Raw genomic sequence first — 23,101 nt, 5'->3', positions numbered from 1 at the left:
TGATTGAATGCAAAGTTTCTTATTTTCTCATCAATACATTCTTTTTATAAAATTAAATTATGATCATTTTCTAAATACCTTTTCAATGCAACTGTAGAACAGCCTTAGTATAATTATAATTTAGCACAATGTCTACATTTTGCCTCCTCTTTTTTCGGGAGGTCCGAAATGCTCCAAAGCATTTCAACATCAGTTTCCTCTTTTTAAAATCTTTACTATGAAGATTCGATCGTGCATCAAAAGTTAACAAAAATATTCAAACATCTGATTTGCTGAAAAAAAGCTGTAAAATTTCAAAACCTTTTGTGGGAAAATTAAAATGTCTTTTCCGGAAATCAGGAATTTTCATTTTCAATTTTCCGGGAAATTCCCGGGGACAAAAATCCCTGGAACGCCCCCTAATTATTTTCTTTAAACCGGTAATCCATTTTATTTACACGAAACTTAACGATATGTTTACATCATCACATTTTTCTATATTTTTCAAAAAACGTAGGCTTGTTTATATGTAAACTTTTACTGAACTAACATTATAGCGAGTTAATTATGGTTTCGAATTTATTGATTTAAAGTCTTGACTTAACTTTTACCAATCTTGAATCGATAGCTTGATGGAATTTTTCTTTTCTTTTTCTTTCGTTTTTCTCACACAGATACCGTCCCTAAAATAACCTTATATTTAACTGCGCTACGGGGCATGTCATTAATTATATATACAGGATAAGGCATATTCTTAAATTACTGAATTAGAAAATATTATACAAGAATGTTATAAAATTATTAATCGGTATCTCTTTTTAATTCATTGTTTAAAAAAATGCATTTAGTTACACAATTCCTTGCTGATATGATAAAGCTGATATTGTGGCATTGTGCTTATTAAGCTTTAATGCTAGGGTACATACATACATACATACATACATACATACATACATACATACATACATACATACATACATACATACATACATACATACATACATACATACATACATACATACATACATACATACATACATACATACATACATACATACATACATACATACATACATACATACATACATACATATATACATACATACATACATACATATATACATACATACATACTTGTATAGGTATATATTTATATATGCATGTTAATATACATCTATATATATTTCTCTTCAAAGGTGTAAAATTTAAATATGGAAAAGAATGTAGTTGAAATTGTTTTAAAAGAACTTTGTGAAGCTGTTGAGTCTCAACTATCTGACAGTGTTTTATCAAAGAGATGTTATTCAAAAAGAAAATCAGGGAAAAAATTTAAATCTAATGAAAAAAGAAAGCGATCATCTGCAGACAATCCTCCAGAACTTATACCTGTACGTAATAATAATGAAAAAAGCTCTGATATTTTAAATACAATTGATGGAAAGGAACACCAGAAAAAGAAACACTTAAAAAAAAGAGGTCTACGTAGAAATATTCGTAGTTTACTTGGTGATAAACAACTTAAGTTAAAAACTCAAACACTGAGAGAAAAGGAACAAGAAAGACTAATTAGATTGGGAATACAGAAGTCATCTCAAGTATTAAATACAGAGACATTTTCTAATATATTATCTACTCAAAACAAATCTCTAAAAAGTAATTTAGAACCTATTTGCCTTGATTCAGACAGCGATGATCAAGCAGTTCATGCTCCTGCACTTAAATCATCAGAAACAATATGCATTTTGAGCAGTGATAGTGAAGAAGAAGAAGAAGACTATACATCGGATTTTGATTCACAATCAGATAGGAAAGTACAATCTGGTATTTACTACAGTGAACTAGGTACACATTTTCAAACCTTTCAAATGTTGATTTTGGGAGAAACTATCAAATTAATGTGCTGAAAAACTACTTAAATAATAAACTAATTTTAATCTAAGTATCTTAAAGTCAAAAGATATTTATATTTGCATATTTTTATTATATGAAGACAAATTGGTGTTATGTGACATGGTTTTATAGTGTTATCTTTATACAAACATTTTGTCCAATGTTTTATTTCAGCTGGCTACCAGTTTGAGAATTTGTTTTAGGGCTTCATACAAATGATCTTTTTAATGTGTGTGGAGTACATGGTCATGTGCTAGTCAATGTAAATCATCCATCTGCAGATCCAGATATTTTCTTGCCTAAACACCTAGAAAAAGTTTTGAAACCTCACCAGGTAATATGTACTTCAAATAATTTAAAAAAAGATTTTAGGTTTTAACTTCATGACATTCCAGTTATTCTTCCAGCTAAGAGAAAGAACTAAATAAAAGGTTTTCACAAAATGATCAGATTTTAAGTAAAGAGCAGCTGTCTCTTAAGAACTTTCAGCAACAGAGTAGGATTTGAAAATTGATGTTAAGACTGAAGGAAAAACATAGCTGTTTCTCAGATTTTTTGTTTGACCATTGAATATTGAAAACTAAAGTTGGCTACTAAACTAAATTTGGAATTTATTTAATTGTTTTACACTGTTCCTTTTGAATCATTAAAAAAATTTTAAAGATGTTTCACAAGTGACACATCTTTGGCTGTGGCATATCTTTGGCAACCAAAAATATAATTTCTGTAAAACTTTAAATATTTTTCAGAGTTTATTTGTAGATCTTACATTGAAATGTTTATTCTTTCAGATTGGTGGTGTCAGATTTTTGTATGATAATCTTATTGAAACTACTGCAGATTTCAAACTCACTCATGGTAATGGATGCATACTTGCTCATGCAATGGGACTTGGAAAGACTATACAAACGATAGCATTTGTTGATATTTTCTTAAGGTAAAAATGTAATGCATATTCTGTAGATTTTATAGAAAGTTAATGTAATTTTTTCAGGGTAAATTTTAAAGTTTGAATCCTATGTGTTCAGTGAAAACCTTGTTGGATGTTATTTTTCACATAATATCTTTAAACAAGATAATTTTTTTAAAACCAAATTCATAGAATAGCTTTTTTTTAATTGCTTGTGGTTCATTTAATTCATATCAGTAATGCTAATGTTCATATAACAATAATTAGAAGTAAAAAAATTGTTGGAATTTTTTAAACAAGTGAGAAAGGAACAGCTAGAAACATTTTTTGAATAATCATGCTTTATGTAGAAAAAATCAATTTATATTGTTTTAAAAACTGGAAATCTCTTTGTAAAAATTTTGTTTACCCAGCAAGCACACAACATTGAAATAACATTGATCAGCATTGATCAACGTTATTTCAATGTTGTGTGCTTGCTTGGTAAAAAGTAGAAAATAATGAAAAACTTATGTTCCTGTTATAGATTTTGACATTTTGAATAGTGTTTTGTTTGTCAACATTCTGCAGGTTGGTAACAGTGATGTATAAGTTATCAGACAAAGTACAAACAATATCTCATTTATAAACAAAAAAAAAATGTTATGATTGTTTTCTAGAATAAAATATTTGTTTTTTAAATAAAGTTTTCTAATAAAAAAGCTCTCTTATCTGCAATAGATCTCTATTTCACTTTAATATCTTTCATTAGCAACATTAAAAAGTTCTAATCAGTTTCTTTTAGTTTCAGTTTGATGTGATCACTCAAGGTCTGTTGAAGCTTGCCAAACTTCCTTGTAAATCTTTTGAGCCGAATGTCCCCAAAAGTTTTCAATTGGTTGTGCTTCAGGCACTGATGGTGGTTGGAGTCCTTATCAACATAATTTACATATTCATCCATCTAATTTAGAGAATCTTTAGAGTAATGAGAATTTGCTAAATCTTGCTAAAATAAAAAGTCATCATGATAATTGCTAATGAAAGAAGTTTTTTTTTCTAAACATTAATTAATATAAATTGATGTATTTATTGCTGCAGCCTCGGAAGTATGAAATAATGGCTCAGATATACCACAGTCAGATACAGCTACCCACATTAATAATTTTTTGGAAATTTCTTTTTTCCTAAAAAGCAAACACCTTCTGACTGACCAGTTTCAAGTCTTTTTAAATTGTCATAGATTGCATTTCGAGCTATTCCTTCTTTTTTGAAATGATTTATGATTTCACTATTTTTTATATTAGGGCCTTTTAAAAAAAAAGTTTTCAGACATTTATCAAAAAGATTTTTGCTCTACAGCATTTAACCTCATATTAAATAACTGTGTTCTAAATTGTAAAATAAACAATTGATGATTCTTTAATTTGTTAGAAGAATCAAATTTGAATTTTTCCAATAAATTTATGTATCACTTGTTAAAAAATCAATATTGTGTTCTTTGCCTCTGAATTAACTTTGTTAAGTCACTAAAACATAATCATCTTGAAAAGAATAAATAGCAAGCATATAGTCTAAGCATACACTTACAGTTACATATGTAAATGCAAGAAGAAATCAGAAGTTTTTAAAACAAACAACAATAACGATGACAACAAGAATAATAAAAACAATTATAACAAAAAAAAAAAAAACTTTGTCAAAACTTCCTCTGCAGTACAGAATCTTCTTGTCATAGTATCCATGTCAAAGTTAAATTTTTCTTTTGGTTGCTCATTGGAACAATAAAGGTGATGAGTGATTAGGTCAAAACAATACACTAACTTAAATGACATTTGTCTAGGAAAAGTCCTTTATGATTACTTTCATAAGTTACTTTACTTACTTACATAATCTAGACCTAAATAATGTGAATGCAACTATTTTCTTGTGTCATACAAGTATTTCTTTTTCGATAGTTAGTAGGCCGTTTAGTAAGATAGTATCAGTTGCCTTACAATAACTTTGTAGATACAGGAACTAATTAAATTTCATTCCAAGTGAACAATCTTCTTTTGTTTTGTAATATTAAAAAACTGGAATATGAATAAGAACTCTAGTCACCATTGGTGTTCCTTCAGCTGTATATTTTCATAAAATCATTCATATTTATACACGTCAAAAAAAACATGAAACTCTTTTTATTATTAGTCTCAGCAGTATATACTAAAGCAAATAAAAAAAGAAAACAGAAAAGTAAATTTGGATTTGTTTACCATGGCTGTTTTACAAAATCTGATAAATGATATTGTTGAAACTTATTATTGTAAAATTTTCAATTTTAAGGATACTGCCTTTTTTTGTATGCTTTTTCTTCATATTTTTATTGTTTGTAATATATGTTTTAAATTGGCAGCATCTTTCTTTACAGTATGAAATCTATAGAAAGAAAGTTATTATAATTTGTATGAAGTATTATTCTTTCTAAAAGTTGACATTTGCAACTATCAAGCTTTAGATACACCATAAACAAGATCTTATGATCATTTAGTTACATATATTGATCTTATGAAAATGTTACTAGAAAAACAAAGTCTAAAATGTATTTTGAAGATTTAAAGTGAGTGGTGAGTGCCTCCTTTATGTGGCAGAGAAAATGTTCTAATTTTATGTTTTTGAGGGCTATTCTTTTTTTAAAATTTCTTGAACTACATTAACTATATGTGCTGGTATTCAGATTAAACATTTATTTTACTCATGAATCAAAAATTAATGTGGTTATAAGACTTTTTGCCATCTCTGATGTCTTCTGGTTCATTGTTAGCTTTACAAAAATCACTTTCCTGTAAACAGCTTTATATGTTAAATTGCTTCAAATTTTATGTAATAACATTTTTAAAGTTAGTTTTAATAGTTTGCTGCATAAATGATTAATGAAGCTGATTTTTGTCAATATTCAAAATATAAAGTTTGTCAAAAATTCTGCTGAACTAATTTACCAATCAGTTTACTCTTTTTTTTTTTTGAATTGGCTGTTTTTTTAGAAAGTCTTAAATCTTCTCACATTTTCAAATCTCTACACTTTTCATAAAGATGGTGGGCATTAAGTCTCAAAATTGCAAAACTCTTCCATTATTAAGATAAGTTTCAAAAATACTATATTTTCCATGCAAACATATTGGTTGAATATTTCAAACACCTATAATTGTCCCTGCAGAGTGAAAACTTGATGTCTTTGCTTTAATAAGGTTTTCTCTATCCAACAAATCAGTTTTCTTTTTTTTCCATCTTCAGATGCACCAAAGCAAAGAAGGTACTCTGTGTTGTTCCTGTAAACACAGTTCAAAACTGGATGCATGAGTTCAATTTGTGGATGCCTCCAAAACCAGAAAAAAATTGTGAAAATCCAGACGTAATTGTTAAAGATTTACTTAATGATATGATTGACTGGGTTTCTAGTGATAATTGTAATAGAAGCTTTAATAGTGTACCAAAATTCCCTGCATATGAGGATAAAAGTGAAAGCTGCAATGGAATGTTTCGTGAATTCAAAGTATATTTGATTGATTCACAAAAAAATCTAAGAGCAAGAGCCAGTTTGATAGGTTTGTTAAATAAACTTTGGTAACTTGAGAATTGTTTTTTTTTCTTTTACCCATTAATTTAAAGTAATCACCTATCACATCATCTTTATATCTGGTAATCCTCAAACTTTTTAATCTTTTTCTGCTTTTGATTAACTTCCTTGAATCATCACTGTGTGCATCTGTATAATATATTTGCTATTTTTGTTTGGGTTAGTTTATATTTCTAAGTTTGAGAAAATAAAAAGAAAATAACAACCCCTTTGTATACAATAATTCTTTTTTCTGACCTTAAAAATGTCTATTTCTATCATCGATTAAAAACAAATGTGTTTTTAAATTTTTTTACCTAGATCTTTTAGAATTACTAATCCAGTTTTTAAAAAAAGACATTCTACAAAGAAAATTTTCTTTAGGTGAATGGGAGAACACTGGAGGGGTACTTTTAATAGGGTATGAAATGTATCGAGCAATAGCACTGCATTCTTCTGAACCCAAACTTAATAAGTTAAAGAAAGGAAAAAGTACAAGTGAAAGTGCAGTCTTTGCAGGTGAACTTGATTTATGTATTTTAAACATTTTGAACATATAAATAATGCTTTACTATTATAGCTCAATTACGTTAGTGTAGTTTTAAGTCTTTTTGAAATTGATTAGCAAATTTTACAATTATAGATTTAAAAAGAGCATTGTGTAAGCCAGGTCCTGACCTAGTGATATGTGATGAAGGACACCGTATTAGAAACTATCAATCTGGTGTTTCCCAAGCACTTAAAAGTATAAGAACCAGGTTGATTTTAAAAGTTTATTATCATTTTTTGTAAAATGTAAAGTAAAAAATAACAAACACCAACAACAACAAAAAAGTATTATTAATTCTAAATTCAACCTCTAAAAACTTCTTTAGGAAAAGGCTTGTGCTTACAGGTTATCCACTTCAAAACAATCTCATAGAATATTGGTGTATGGTAGATTTTGTTCGGCCAAACTATCTTGGTTCACGACACGAGTTTTCAAATATGTTTGAGCGTCCAATTATGAATGGCCAATGCATTGACAGTAATGAAAAGGTGATTTTCAATTTTTTTTCTCTGTATATAATATTTTTTCTTGGTCTTGTAAATTCTTCTTAAGGTTTCTGGTTTAAATGACATAAAAACTGTTTCCTTGTAGTTTTAACTATTGAATTTTCACCTTAGATAATAAATTACTTTCATGACTGTTCTTGAATTAAATCTCTAAATTTCTGAAAACATATATTTGTATATAACACTGCAGGATAAACATTTGATGCGACAACGAGCTCATGTGTTGTATAGTCTCTTACAAGGATTTGTACAGCGGTAATATTTATCAAGTTTCAAATATTAAGTTTAGTAATTATTTCTAAACTTCAATTTGTTTCAGTATTTACCTATTGTATTTGTAACAAAGTATAGTTAACCATTTTTTAAAACTAACTACATTAATTATGTCATTGCTATTGTTTTTAGACGTGGACATAATGTTCTTAAAACTGCTTTACCTCCAAAAGAAGAGCATGTGTTGATAATTCGCCTGTCTCCTATACAGAAAGCTCTTTACAAAAAACTCATTGATTCTACACTTTGTAATGACAGTATGAATCCAATAAAAACTTTTAGTCTCTGCTGTAAGGTGAATTTTTTGTGACTTTTTAACTTAAATATTTTATATGATGTTGGCTGAAATGATTTTCAAAAATCAATATTGTTTAATTCAGATATGGAACCATCCAGATATTTTGTATAAAGCCATCTGTGCAACCCAGCAGGGAAAACAATTGGTAATCTTATTAAAAGCATTTATTATTTTAATCTTTTCATATTTATACCTTCAGTTTTCCAATAATATTATAAATGGTTGAAAAGTTTCAAGCTATCTTTTAAGCATCATTTTCATGCCATGGTCTTTTAAGTAAATTTTTCTATCTTTAAATAATATTTCATTAAAGATTTTTATCTTTAATGTTCCTAATGTTTAAAATTGATAAAATTAAAGATCTATAAATGATGTAACAAAAATCTTTACTAAACAATGTTTTTTAAACTTCTTAGTTCTTACAAAAGTTTATAAGGCATTTTAAAATTTTTTTAATTTGTATCTGAAACTCATTTCTTAAATAACTCTGAAGAATTTTAACTGTTTTTGTGTGTTTTCCATAAAGTTGTTTTGGTTAAAAGTAAAAATTAAAGTTCATAATGCTACTAATCCACTTTCAATTCCCTGTTGTCAGGCCTAACAACAGTGGGCCCCTCACACTTTTTTGTAAAGAAAAAAGTGTTTTCCTTTTTTACAATTTTTACAACTTTATTTTAAGAATTAAATCTAAATTTAAACTAGTCAAAATTTCATCATTTTCTAACATCATTTCTCATCATTCCTCATCATTTCTCATCATTTTCTAACAGAATGAGTTCATCCTAAAATGAGAATCATCTTTTTTTTTTTCTTTTCCTTGTTTATTTATTTTATTTAAAAGCAGAACAACTTTCACCTGTTACAAGGACCAGCTCATCCCAGGGATAAAATTTATTCCAGAATGAAATTTTATGTCTAAATGGCACATAAACTGTTTTTTTTTTTTTAAAAAAGATAACAAATAATGAATATTGATAACAAATAATGAATATTGATAACAAATAATGAATATTTATTCTGTTTTCAGTTAAATTTATTCTGAATTCCAGTTTCTATTAAAGGATTTAAAGAAAGGACTGGAGTTTATTTTCAGCAAGAATGGATTTTATACTATGTATGAAATGTATTTATAATTAATATATATGAAATACAAAGAAATCTGTTGGTAAAAAACAATCTATATGATTTAAAAAGTTTTTGTTCATTAGAAACAACTAAAGGACCCTGTATTCTGAATAATACCTGTGAAGTGTAGCAAGATTTGTAGAACATAGAAAAGATCAAGGTTTAATATTGCTAGTAAAAATCCATTTGAACAATGCTATGTCGAATTAAGTATGTGGTATTTACAATATACTCAAGAAATGTTACACAAATATAAGTTTGAAAATTTGCCATGCCAAAGTAAAAACTATGGGATATTTTCAATATGCTCATGAGCTGTTACACAAATTTAAATTGAGCAGCCTAAAGTTTTAAAGAAGGTCATTCTTTACCTTGGAATTAAAAAAAAAAACAGGTTTCATTACTTACTATCAGTAACAGTATCTCTACATTTTTATGTAAATTTTTATTATTATATATTTTTATTGTAATTACATTCTTATAATTGAATTGTATATTCTTAAGTTTTTGTTTTGTGATCTTATTTTGTATTTTCTTACATTCCTGTTATTTCTAATAATCATTTTATTATTAATCAATTCATTTTTGCAAAGTTTTCTGCATCTCCCTAGCTTTATAATCAATGTAAAATGATTATAAGAAATAACAAAGTTTTATACGTTATAATACCAAAGTTTATCCAAATGTAAAGTAAGGAATATGTCCAGTACTAATAGATAATAAACTGTATTCAGATAAAAATTGCCCTTTAAAATATTGCCCTACAAACTTAGGTCTTTGTTTATTTACAAAGACCTGAGTTTGCAGGGCAATATTTTGAAGCATTATTTTAAACTTGTTTTATTTTGAAGCATTATTTTAAACTTGTTTTTATTTTAAGCATGTTTTACTGAAGTATACTATTATCAATAATTAAAGAAAATAATAATGATAAGGTTATTATTATTATCACAGTAAAGGTAATTTATCTATTTTTTTCTCCTTTTCTTTACTTATAGGAGATATTATGTGATGAGGATGACATTGCTGTAGATGATTCAATAAAAGCCAAACGTGTTAAGAAATTTGCACCAGGATTGCTTCATGATCTTAGCAGCAAAGCAAATGAAGAAATTAAAAACTGTTCAGAAACTCAAGACCTTTTACAAAACATTTCTAGCTGGGTATGTTTTTTTTTTTTTTTTCATTTCACTTCATAATTTGGTAAAGAAAAAAATCTGGATTTAGTTTGTAAAACTAAATTACAGAGTTCTTGGGGTATGTTTCTTCTTAACTTGAAGAATATCTCTTACAAATTCAAAATATGCTTCTTGCTAACTTGGAGTATGTGTTATTTATGTTTTTAAAAAGTGGCTTTAAAAATGTTTTTCAGAATTCTTTCAGTATATTGCTGATTAAGTTATGCCCATGTAGGCTGGGCCATTGTTCAAATCTTATCTGTATGTTCCTGGAAAACTGGAAAACAGTGGCAAGTTCCTAGTTCTTCATAAAATTATTCAAGAATGCATGGCTCATGGTGACAAAATGCTTATTTTTAGGTGAAACTTCAATTAGTTTCTTTTTTTATATTTTTGTCATTGTTTTTTATCTCTAAATTTTGAGGAAAAGGTGTTAAAAGTTTTGTTCAGTTACTATGTGTTTATAATTTTATAGTTTTGGTTTATATATGCCTATAATCTTTATTATTGTTTGGGTTTTCATTAAACATAATGGTAGCTGTAAAAGTTTTTTTTTTTTTTTTTTACGAAATTATCTTCTGCATTCTTTGAGCTACGAAAGAAATGTGTGTTAAGCTTTACTGATTTGTTTGGGGAAGGTCTTAGTTAAAAGACTAAACTCACTGATGCACCTCTAAATAAACTGTACCATAGCATATTAGGATTGCTTTAAGAGAAGTCATTTTATATCTAATTATTGCTCTTAATGTGGTCTGAATTGCTTGCCCTTTGTGAATTTCATATGAGCTAACTCATTAAAAAAATACAGTAAAATACACCTATGCACTATACTTTTTTTGCTCACAAGTTTTCTATAGTCAGGAATTGGTTTTTTGGGGGCAAGATAATTTTTTTATATTTTATTATGTAATATTTAATATGTAAAAGCAATCAATAAATCCTGTTTCCTCCTAGCCAGAGCTTGTTAACATTAAGTTCCATAGAAGAGTTTCTTCAAAATATACCAATCGAAAAAAGCACAAATGAAGATGATAAAAGGTGTTGTTGGAAAAAAGATCGTGATTATTTTAGTGAGATAAAATCATTTTTATTAACTTATGTTATTAAAAATTATGTTTTATTATTGTTGTTCTTAAACAATAATGCTTCTTTCATTTTATTAAGGAATAGATGGCAGCACTAGTGCAGTTGAACGCGAAAAACTTATCAGATTATTTAATAGTAAAAACAATATACGCACTAATATCTTTCTGCTATCCACCAGGTAGATTAGGATGTTTATGGCATTTCTTTCTATGCAGATATGGATTTGTATTTTTTTTATGTATCTATGTCTAAATAAAAGTTACTGTTATATGATTATGTGTTTGACATGTACAATATATTTTACATAAAATTCGATTATTGGAAAAAAAATTATAATTACAGAGCTGGCTGTCTTGGAATAAACTTGGTTGGAGCAAATCGTGTTGTTGTATTTGATGTTTCCTGGAATCCATGTCATGATGCTCAGGCAGTTTGTAGGTATGTGATTGTGTTATTATAATGTAACTTGCTTAGTAAAACAACTACTTCAAGAGGATTGTTTTACTTTTTTTATTTTTGAAATTGAAAAAGTATATTGAGATTAAAAAATGTAGAAAAGTAGATGTGTGTTATCAGGGTATATCGATATGGACAAGAAAAGCCATGTCATATTTATCGATTTGTTGCATCAAACACGATGGAAAAAAAAATTTATTATCGACAAATATCAAAGCAAGGGATTTCAGGTAAAGAATTCAGTTTTAACAAGAGCCTACATTTATGTCAGACTTATCTGAAATGACTCTGAATTATCCAAAATATTGGATAGGTTAGTATTTAGATAAAATCAAAATGTACAAAATTTGTGTACAAAGTTTCATGAAATCTTTGTTAAACTTAGAGTTTTTTAAAATTTTATTCGAATATTTCAAATAGTTTTGTATAAAGTATTTCAGTAATTTCTGCTATTTCTAGCACAAAATTAGAAAAGTTTTATTGTTTAAAACATATGGAAGTTATCTTCTTTTTTTTTTTTATGGCTCCTATTAAAGCTTTTAAAAGATATGTATTAAGTGTATTAAATAAACTGATCACTTGATATAGCTTGTTAATATTTTAACTAATTTTATAAAATTATCCAAGCATATCCAATCCAAAACAACAGGTTTGAGTTTTTTTTTGAGTTTTTGATAAACTTTTATCTAAAATTCATCCATCTGGAATTAAACAAGTCATCAAATGGTGCTTAAGAAAAATAGTTTGTTGTGACGAAAATATTTTCAAAATATCAAAAGTAATGCTGTTCAAGAAAGTATTCCCCAGCAATTGCTATTCAAAAAAAAAAAATTATAATAAGTTTACTCAGAACAATTTTTTTAGTTTTCATTTTAACTGTGTAGATCGTGTCATTGATGAACAGAGCTTAACAGAAAATTTTTCAAAAAGAGAGATCCAGTCGCTTCTGGAAGAAGAATGGGTAACAGTTTAAATCTAATTGTTTCAGCTGTTTAAGCCTGTTATTATATCTTGGTATTTTTTGTTACTATTAAATAATTGTACAAATTAGATACTTTTTGATGACTTAACGTTTGAGATTAAAATTGTAAATAAACAACTATTACTAATGATGTATTAGTGTGATGAACCAGTGCGAGACTATACAGCAGAAATATCACGCTTCAATGATCAGATCTTAAGGAATGTTCTTCAAGACTATCCAGACTGGATTACAGAAGTATTCATTTTTTATTTTGCAAGCACTTTAGTAATATTTAAATTAAACACAGAAACACAATTCACTTGTCGGTGATCAAGGTTAAACACAAGCTCTAAATAAATAGTGAAAGAAAACTTATACAGTGAAATAAGAATACAGTGAAATAAAATTATAATACAAAAAAATAAGAATACAGAAACACAATACACTTACACTTATATTGGAGATTTTAAAATGAAAAAAATTGAAAATTGTTTAGAGCATTAGAAGCTATGCATAATTTTTCTTTACCAGTTAAAAAAGAGTATTGTTTGCCCTTTTTGATTAAACATTTGTGTCTGCCTTATTTGAACCATCATTTGTGTGTGTGTGTGTGTGTGTGTGTGTGTGTGTGTGTGCGTGTGTGTGTGTGTGTATAGCGTTTAATTCGTTTTAATTTAATGTATTAATTTAAGGTCCCATTCAAACATGAGTCACTTCTTATCAATGAAGATTCTGGAAGACTTACAGCTTTCGAAAAACGAGAGGCTAAACTAGGTTTGTTTTAGATGTTTTGCTTCATTTATTAGTACAAAACCAGATGTACCAATAAAATTATAGTAACAAAAATCTTAATAAATGATTAATATAAAGGTTACAATATTTACAGTAAATGTTTCTTTAAAATTTTTGTAGCATTGTCAAATAGGGATGGACCGAAACACGTTGTCTATTTTTTTTCCCGAAAAAAAAAATATTTCTCTGCGTTTCGTTTAAAACAGGTTTAAATAAAATGAATAACCCAGACTTCTCAGGATTTTCAAAAATAAATTTACTTTGATTAAAAGTAAGTTTAAAAAAAAACTAAAACAGTTTTTCATCAATCACAACCTTAGTAGCGCTAATAAACCTTTTTTAGAAGGAAATTCTTTAAAGTTTAATAGTTGTAAATGTGTGCTCTTTAAATCCAAATAATTTAGGTAAACGATTTTTTGAGCTTACAAGCCCCATCATTTATGTACCAGCTTTGCTTTTAACAAAAGAAAAAACTGGCCCCTAGTTTCAGTTACAAAACTAGAAAAAAAGCAGGAAAAAATCTTAATTTTTGAAGTCAAATGTGTGTTTTAGTCGATCCCTTATATCAAGTCAGCAGTTAAAATTTTTTCTGATTAAATAGAAGTTTATCCTTAAAAATAAAATCGCTCTTTATTTAGCTTATGAAAAAGAGAGGTTTCAGTCCTCGCAACCTCCTTGTCGTTCTTTTCCACTTCAGCCAAGGTGAGTTTCTTTGTTTCATCATTATTCTTTTGAAAACCCATTGTTAAGTGTTATTTTTATTATATTTTTGTATATTTTAGTTTTCCTAGAGACACACCTATCGTCCCAGTTCGTCCATTTTTATGGCGACCACCATTATGTTATTCAACATCAAACACAAACAGTATATCAATACCAACAATATACAACGATGTTTTATCTTCATCAAATCTTGTTCAGTCGAGAATCAACCAATTGACTTCAACTCGATTCCCAATTTCATCAATTTATGGGTTATCAAGAAGTTCATCAACTAATCAAAGTTCATTGTATGGTTGTGAATCTTCCTATCCTTATTCATCTTTTGGTATAAATTCTTTTGCTGAACACTCTTCGACTTTCTCTACTCAAAGAGAAACCTTGGCCAGCTATCCGGCAACCTTTCAGAGCAACGCGTCAGATAAAGACTTATGTTCTACTCCGAGAGAAACTTCGGCCAGCTATCCGACAACTGTTCAGAAAAATGCGTCAGCTCAAGACCTATATTCCATTCAAAGAGAAACTTTCAACGAAAGGGATAGTTTAATGTACGATAGTTCAGCGTCTTCAGCATCTCAATTATTGATGTTCTTGAAGAATCGAGAAAATGAATCCTTGAATTGTACTCAGTTTGATCAAGATGTTTCCAATGCTGCTGAACGCAATAAAAATTTATTAAGTGCGGCACCTTATTCGATAATATCGGATTATTCTTCTACTCTTCGTTCAAATGACTCAGAGGTGTCAGAGAACTTAAAAAACGAACTCTCAAACATTGCTGATTTTATAAAATGTCCTGATGCAAACTTGTATTCAAACTCACAATTTACAAAGACATCCGGGGACTTACTTTTTCCGAAAAAAGGGCATTGTTACTCTAAATCTCGAACTGATTTGCCTTTACAAAATGTTAACCGTTCCACCGCCATTGACAACCAGACAAACTCATCTGAAAATGATAATTTTGATGGCGAACGAACTGATGAACACTTGCTTCTCTTTCAAACTAAGGTACCTTGTGATGACGTCATTGTTCTCGACGATTAATTTTACCTGCGAAGCTTTAGTCACCTTTCTTGATGTAGATAATGAATTGTCATTTTAACTCGAAAATCGTTATAGCTCTGTTGTTTTGATGTTGGTTTATTATTTTGATTGTCTTTCTTTTAGAACGTTTCTTAAGTAGCGAACGAAAGTAGTAATCGTATGGATGTTTTTTTTATATTTTCACACGTTTTTTTAATAAAATCTCTTGCGATTATTTTTTTCTCGCGATTCTTCACGATTTTTGGCATACTTCCAAATCGAAGTCGCTCATTAATTGATATCACACTCGATTGCTGAAATAAAGTTTTCTCATTTGTTTTTATATATGCATCCTGCTGCAAAATCCTGATTTTATTAATTAAAAGAGTAATAAAGGGATGCATGTATTTAAATAAAGGGGTTCATGTGTTTAAATAGTTGTAGCAATAATACTTTAAAGAATGAGTCCTAGTCTCCCATAATATCAAGTGTTCTTTCATCGTCCGGACGTGTAAGGTTTATGTAAAATATATATGATTTTTGAATTCTCAGCATGCAATAGAAGTCCACGTCGTACATTAAGTTACGAGTTATAAATTTTAATTGTAAAAAGTTTTTTTTTTAAATATATTTATAGATAACGATAAATGCAGAATACGGTATAAATTTTACAAGATATCGATGTTTATACAATTACTTCTTCGCTGTAAAACGTAAGAAAATGCGAATTTTCCATGTAAGTAAGGTGTATCCATAGGTAAATTTTTGTAATTATTTTTAAATGATAATCATAGAACATATAGCAAAGACAATCGTCTTGTAGTAAATTTGTCGTTTATTTTCATTTGTATTGTAAGGGCGGCGTTTGTAAAATTTATTTACTTAGTTTAATTTACTTGTTTAGTTGTTATTCTGTTATGATGATGTAAGGCAGGGGTTCTCAACCTTTTTTAGTCCAGCACCCCCTTTGAGATTTAACAGAAAACAGTGACCCCCTAGCAAATATTGAATATATTTTCCCAAAAAACATCAAAAGTACTGATTTTCAATTTAAAAATAATAATTTATTTTATTTATACATTAGGTTAGTGTGATGATTGTTGTTGCTTTTTCTATTCTTGGTTTTGTCTTTGTGCTAGCCTCATATCATAATCAATGTTCAATACACTTCTTTGCTTTATCTTTAACTTAAGCATTGTGGAAAATACACATTCACACCTGTAAGTTGATGCAAATCGCAATAGCACTGGCATTACCATTTCAGATAACATTCGGTAACTGGCACTATTTTTTGACCAGAATGCAACTAGGTTCTCCTTTTCGATCATCAATCTTGCAGATGCATCTTCCTGCAACCGCATTAACTGTGTCTATGCAGCATATTTTTTATCTGGAATGCATGTCACGGGAGCATTCAATTGATCTTCGACCAATATTGCTATTTCATTTGACAGCTCTGGAAAATGGTTATTGAATTCAGATGCCAACTGCTTCAAATGTTCAGTAATCATTTTTTAAATTTCTGAAGATAGTATCACATCACGATTGTCCAATATATCTGAACATTTTGAAAACATTGCAACATTTTCTAACTTTACCTCTCTGTGCCAATTTGCCAATTTTCTGATGAAAGCTTTAATTGTGTCTATAAAATCAATGATATTGGTTTCTCTGCCCTGCAGTTGCAAATAAGGATGATTCAGTTCAGAAAATGTCAGTTAAATATCCAAGTTTCAAGTCAAAAAAATAATCACTCACGATATTCAACACCAGACCAATCAGTAAAGAAACAAAGTCATGTGATGTGTACGCTTCTTATTACTGATTGATCTGGTTTTCACAATAATCTTAAGTTCAACACTTTATTTTTTGTAATAATATTATTATAAACTATACTGCATATTTAAAAGATTATTTCAAATGCAAGAAGTAAATGACCCCCTTATGGATAAAATGGAATACTTTTATAAACCCCCTATAAAAGCTATATGACCCCCAGGTTGAGAACCCCTGATGTAAGGGATAAGCTATATAGGGAGGTATGGGTCTAGGGTTATGTGGAAAGGCTATTTGGAAGGTTGGGATCGAGTTTGAGGGTCAGGGGATTACTTGGTTAGGAAAGGGCAAGGTTTGTGGATAGTTTGGTTAGGAATGGGTGAGGTTTAATATAAAGGGTTAAGGTTGTGTTTTGCCGTCCTCAGTAGGGTAGACCGGGGAAATGCCGACACATTAATACAATTTGATTTTTATAATTTTTTCTAGGTTAGTTACAATTTTGGTGAAAGAATCTAAAGATTTGTCCTAATTTTCTGCATCAAATTAATATGTAATGTTTTAAAATTATTTACGTTACAAATGTTAAATGAATGTTTTTCGTAATTTAAGCTCATTGTCGGTATTTCCCCAGCCACCGGGGTAATTGCGACATAACTTTGGGGTAATACCGACATTAGTGATTAATAAGACAATTATTTTGCAAAACATCTTTTATTGTTACATAGAGTAAATAAACGTAGTATATAATTGATAATAACAAAGTAAGTCAGGTTAGCTCTTTGAGATGCAAAAAAAACCTTTTTCAAATGGAAGATTAATGAGTAGGGCAAAAGCCAAAAATATAGTTTTCAGGGGAATCATAACCGCTACAATCTGCATGCGTCCATTTTCCACAATAGATACAACGATACCAGAGTTCAGTTCTTTTTCCATATTCACCACATCTCAGTGTCCTTTGAAAATAAATCAATCCCGTCGTCAAGCTCGTCATCATCACATAGTTTAGTTTCATCAATATCTTCCTCAGAAGTTGATTCTTCAAAAGAAATTTGTCTACAACACCTCTTCTTCGTTGTTTTTCTTTTAGCTGCGGACTTGTTTTTAGGATGGGTGTTCATTTTAGTTTTCACGATTTTTCCAACATTACTAGACCTATTCTTCAAGAGTTTAAGTTTGACTTTAGGTATCACCTTAGGGTTGTCCATACGTTTTTCTAGTCTAAGTTTGGCTTTTACATTATTAATTTCTTTTTTCTTTTTAGCTTCTTCCAAAACTGCTTTCATAGGGGTACCTGTCATGATTATGGAGTGTTGCTTTCTGTTATTGCGATCATCTTTATTATCTGTTGACAAGGATAGAAGGGGTGACAAATATTCCAGAGTTTCTTTGAAACATGTTGGGCTTTGTAAGGGTTTTGGAAGTCTTTACTTTCTTAAGTTAAGCAAACAGGAAACAGTTACTGGCTCTAATGTTTCTAATAGTGCCATAAATCTAGTGTATAATGGCGAAAAACTCTAAAATAGCTTTTTTTTTTATATAAAAAATCCGTTGCTAGGGGTGTTGCTTAGAAAAAATTATAACATCGTTACAAAACTTACAATGTTAGAGTATATGAAATATAATTTATTATAATGATTTGTATATATTCGGAATGTAGAATGTTTGAAATTTCAGAATTTGTAATTTTTGCCACTATGGGGTAATACCGACACCTGTCGGCATTGCCCCATGGTGGTGTATCGGCGTTCCCTGGTGGAACAAGTTGGCGGAAACCTAACCTTACCAACTACTGCTAGCTCCAAATCTTAAAACGGCTATGCCAAAATGTTGGTTTTAATATGTATTTTCTAGCTAACTAAGTGGTTTTTTAGTAATACTAACAATTAGAATCTTACCTCAGTTCATCCAGGAGTCAATTTTAACATGGAAAATAAGGTTCGTTATCGAAATTGCAAATTTCGAAAATTTTCGATTAAAACGGTACCGAAATACTTCTTTTTTTTCGAAATCTATAAAAACTTATGAAGATAATCGAACTAGCCAAATTAATTTCGGAAATAAAAAAGGAATTTCGAAATTTGAAATTAATTTCGAAATAAAAAATTGCACTTCGAAAAGTGAAATTAATTTCGAAAGAAAAAACAGAATTTCGAAAAGTGAAATTAACTTCGAAAAAAAAAAGTGCATTTCGAAAAGTGAAATTAATTTCGAAAGAAAAAACAGAATTTCGAAATGTGAAATTAACTTCGAAAAAAAAAAGTGTATTTCGAAAAGTGAAATTAATTTCGAAAGAAAAAACAGAATTTCGAAATGTGAAATTAACTTCGAAAAAAAAAAGTGTATTTCGAAAACTGATGTTAATTTCCAAAGAAAAAAACAGAATTTCGAAAAGTGAAATTAATTACAAGAAAAAAAAAAAAGAATTTTGGAAAGTTAAATTTATTCCAAAAAGTAATTTTAATACCTTATATTTTATTTGCATAATAATATTAAAATATCCGGGTGCCTAAATAATTTACCACGGGGTGTTTATATATACATATATATTATATATGTGTATATATAATATATATATACATATATAATATATATGTATATATATTATATATTATATATTATATATATATATAATAATTATATATTTATACAATTAAATATTATATATTATATATATATATATATATTATATATATAATAATTTGCCATATATACATATATATGTATAATGTATATAGATATATTATACATATATATGTATATATGGCAAAATAATACTATCTCGGTAAATTTAAGGTGGCACACAACTGAAAACAAGTTTTTTTTTAGTAATCAAAATTATGATTTTTTTTTTTTTGATGAGAATAAATTTATATTAAAATAAAATAAAAAACAGCTATTTTTTTTTTTTAGTTTTACTATCCATAATGGCGTAAAATGTGTTGTAAAGCAAGTGTTTTTAGTAAATCTTTAAAACCTAATAAATTGATTTCGCCTCAACAGCTCAAACTAAAATTTTGAGTTACGTAACAAAAAGGTTGCTAAGTTATAAATATAATTGTTTGAAATTGTTGTAAATCTCATCTAAATAATCCCAAGAGAGTAATTAGCCGTTTACATTGCAACAATTATTTCATATACGTGCGTTACAGGCCTTAAAGGAATTGCATATTATAACTTTTAAATATCATAATTATATCATTTATGAAAAGCGCACGTACTTTTATGTAAATTCTAAATCTAAAGTTTAAACTTACGTTAAGCAAATTTAAAATTAAAAAGTGTTCAAAGTTGTTATCGACTTAGACTAAATCGACTAAAAGTCGAAATTAGTCGACTTTTAAAAATCTAAGAGTCGATGTAATCGACTTTGGATTTTCTACTAATCGACTAAAAGTCTATTTAGTTGAATAATAGTACTTATACATGTATTTCTAATATCTTTTTATTTGATTGAACATTATAAATCTTTTTAATTTTATTTTGTTAACAAAAGCAAATATGACTGTTGAATAGAATGTAGTTTTTTCAGAGCCGGAATAAAATATTTACCCCCCTTCCTTTCATATCAAATTAGAAATTAAAATATAGTATCTCCCTCCATCATATTGATTATTGAATGAAGATGCTTTTAAGCATCTTCATTCAATAATCAATAAGTAAAAATTTAAATAGTAAAAATTTTAAAAACTTTACGTTCAAATTTTACAATTTAAATTGTAGACAAAAACACTTAAAAAGCTTTTGCTATAGGTAGGTTTTATTCACTTTGAGAGGACTAATATTTTATAAGAAACATTTCACCGTGTAGATGTAAGTGGTCATTCGCAAATTATGTCACGCAAAAACTTTTCAGATCCCTCTCCTCCCTTTTCCACAAAATGTCACAAAATAACAACCCCCTATCTTATCCTGAGGGTTCTAATCCCTGCAAAAATATTTCGAAGCAAATTTTAGAATTTCGAAAGTAAAAAATTGTTTCGGTAATATTTTTAGAATTTCGAAATCACGAAAATATTTCGAAGCAAATTTTAGAATTTCGAAAGTGAAAAAATGTTTCGGTAATATTTTCAGAATTTCGAAATCACAAAAATATTTCGAAGCAAATTTTAGAATTTCGAAAGTGAAAAATTGTTTCGGTAATATTTTTAGAATTTCGAAATCACAAAAATATTTCGAAGCAAATTTTAGAATTTCGAAGATAAAAAATCGTTTCGGTATTATTTTCAGAATTTCGAAATCACAAAAATATTTTGAAACAAATTTGACAATTTCGAAAGTGAAAAAATGTTTCGGTAATATTTTCAGAATTTCGAAATCGCAAAAATATTTCGAAACAAATTTGACAATTTCGAAATGAAAAATCGTTTCGATGCAAAATTAATTAGTTTGAAATTATTTCGAGCTTACCGAAACAAAAATAGAGTTTCGAAAACTTTTTTTTTTATCGAAAATTCAACTTTTGCTTCCGTGAACAACCTTAATGGAAAACTTCAAAAACTAGTTTTTTATTTATAGCAAAACAAGCAGTTGGCGCACTAGCATAAAACTCACTGAGCATTTGTTTTAGTGTTGTCCGCCAGGTAGCAGCACTATACAACAGCGCTTTACTCACAAAATACAACTACAGAGCAGGGTGTCGGATTTGCCTCGTGTGTCGGCATTTCCCCGGTCTACCTTATATTTTATTATACAATAAGCGTTCTAATAGTGATTAATGGTTAGCATTCTTTTATTCATTAAGTTATACAAAACAAATAATGCTCTCTTACTTATTACTCATTAGGTACTTCACTTATAGTGTTTTTATCACTAGTACTGTTTATCACTAGTACTGTTTTTATCAATATCTCCTCTTTAGCTTTTCTATCTTTGAACAAATATTTTTCTTTTTTTACTTTATTAGAAACGGCGAAACTTCTGCTACTTTTCTTCAATCAATTTTCCATCTTCCACTTCTATTTATTTTTTTACCTTCTGTTTTTTTAACAACTTCAAATTCTTTAATAATAAAAAACTCACTTTCTCTAAAAATTCCTCTTAAAAATCTTTCTTAAAAACTCTGACTTCTTCTCTTCATTTGTATAAGAAGAGGACCTTTTCCTCCTTTTTGTTTATTCCATCAGAAGTCTTTTGGGAAGTCTCGAGCGTGTGAGCGCAATATGAATATTACTTAATTCTCGTAATTTTTTCATTTGCTTTGAGTGGAGGAGTTCTCGCGGTGCTTCAACAAATAAATTAAATCTTAACTGTTACATTTAAAACAAATCGTATTTAATTAATTGAATAAAGTCTTCATAAATTTATAAATTATCATTCGTAGGGGAAGTGGGGGCATAACCGTTTTTTAACATTTCCTTTTGAAAAATGTTACTAATATGGCAAAAAGCATGCCATGCGTCGGTAAATCAGTTTCCTTCATTTCGATTATGTCAAAAAGAAGGCCTGTTGCGTTTCTGGAAAGTTGTACATAATAAAGTCTATTTTGATAAAAATATTATATTTACATCATATTTTTCCAGACTTTTTTTTTAGGATTAAGCAATATTTGATTTTAGTGTGAAACATATTTGTTATCAGCATTATTTCATCGAGTAAAAACCGTTTTTGACATCGGCATAATTTAATGAGCAACCTATGAAACTGCATTCTTTCTAAAAACTGTCCTCTGGGGCAGAACCGCATAGACGGACAGGAGGCACAACCGCCTTCTTTTGATATTTGTCATCGTTATGAATTATGAATGACAATAATCACAATCGTCACACTTGAATGCTTCATGTAAAAACTTAAATAGAAATAGTATTGTTTTGAAATGTCGGAAATAAGATTTCGTAGTTTTTTAATTTAATTTTTGTAAATGAGTTTTTGATTAAAATTTAAAGCTAAGAGTATAAATCGATATCTTTTTATATTAAATGTAACAAGATATCGATTTATCCTCTTAGCAATATATAACAACATATATTACATTACACAATATATAATAATCACCAGATATACA

The 23,101-nt window shown here is 28.4% G+C and overlaps 1 protein-coding gene and 1 long non-coding RNA gene across 7 annotated transcripts in view; both read left to right on the top strand.

Annotated features, from left to right (window-relative positions):
* LOC149894420 (uncharacterized) overlaps positions 1-23,101 on the top strand; it is a 54,884-nt gene that overhangs the window by 20,341 nt on the left and 11,442 nt on the right. The window lies entirely within an intron of this gene.
* LOC145196155 (helicase ARIP4-like) lies at positions 1,159-15,559 on the top strand. 4 transcript variants are annotated; one of them, XM_090085677.1, is made up of 22 exons: positions 1,159-1,821; positions 2,073-2,203; positions 2,661-2,806; positions 6,029-6,339; positions 6,735-6,869; positions 6,994-7,108; positions 7,226-7,388; positions 7,597-7,661; positions 7,812-7,974; positions 8,060-8,122; positions 10,101-10,265; positions 10,516-10,640; positions 11,235-11,350; positions 11,445-11,544; positions 11,709-11,804; positions 11,943-12,052; positions 12,707-12,783; positions 12,943-13,041; positions 13,479-13,560; positions 14,217-14,280; positions 14,361-15,309; positions 15,469-15,559. In XM_090085677.1, the coding sequence occupies exons 1-22, from the start codon at positions 1,191-1,193 to the stop codon at positions 15,478-15,480; spliced, it is 3,918 nt and encodes a 1,305-aa protein (XP_089941803.1). In that variant the 5' UTR covers positions 1,159-1,190; the 3' UTR covers positions 15,481-15,559. The 4 variants fall into 4 exon arrangements, 2 of the variants coding, with proteins under 2 accessions (XP_089941803.1, XP_089941797.1); XR_016451936.1 differs by lacking the exon at positions 15,469-15,559 and having other exon boundaries at positions 11,929-12,052; positions 14,361-15,432; XR_016451937.1 differs by lacking the exon at positions 15,469-15,559 and having other exon boundaries at positions 11,239-11,350; positions 14,361-14,536.

This window comes from Hydra viridissima, unplaced genomic scaffold (assembly GCF_058129835.1).
Source record: "Hydra viridissima isolate aposymbiotic clone 2 unplaced genomic scaffold, HvirCarnegie_v1 scaffold_1, whole genome shotgun sequence".
NCBI classification, from domain to species: Eukaryota; Metazoa; Cnidaria; class Hydrozoa; order Anthoathecata; family Hydridae; genus Hydra; species Hydra viridissima.
Note: the sequence above shows the minus strand (reverse complement) of the source record. Positions and strands in the feature narration are given on the sequence as shown.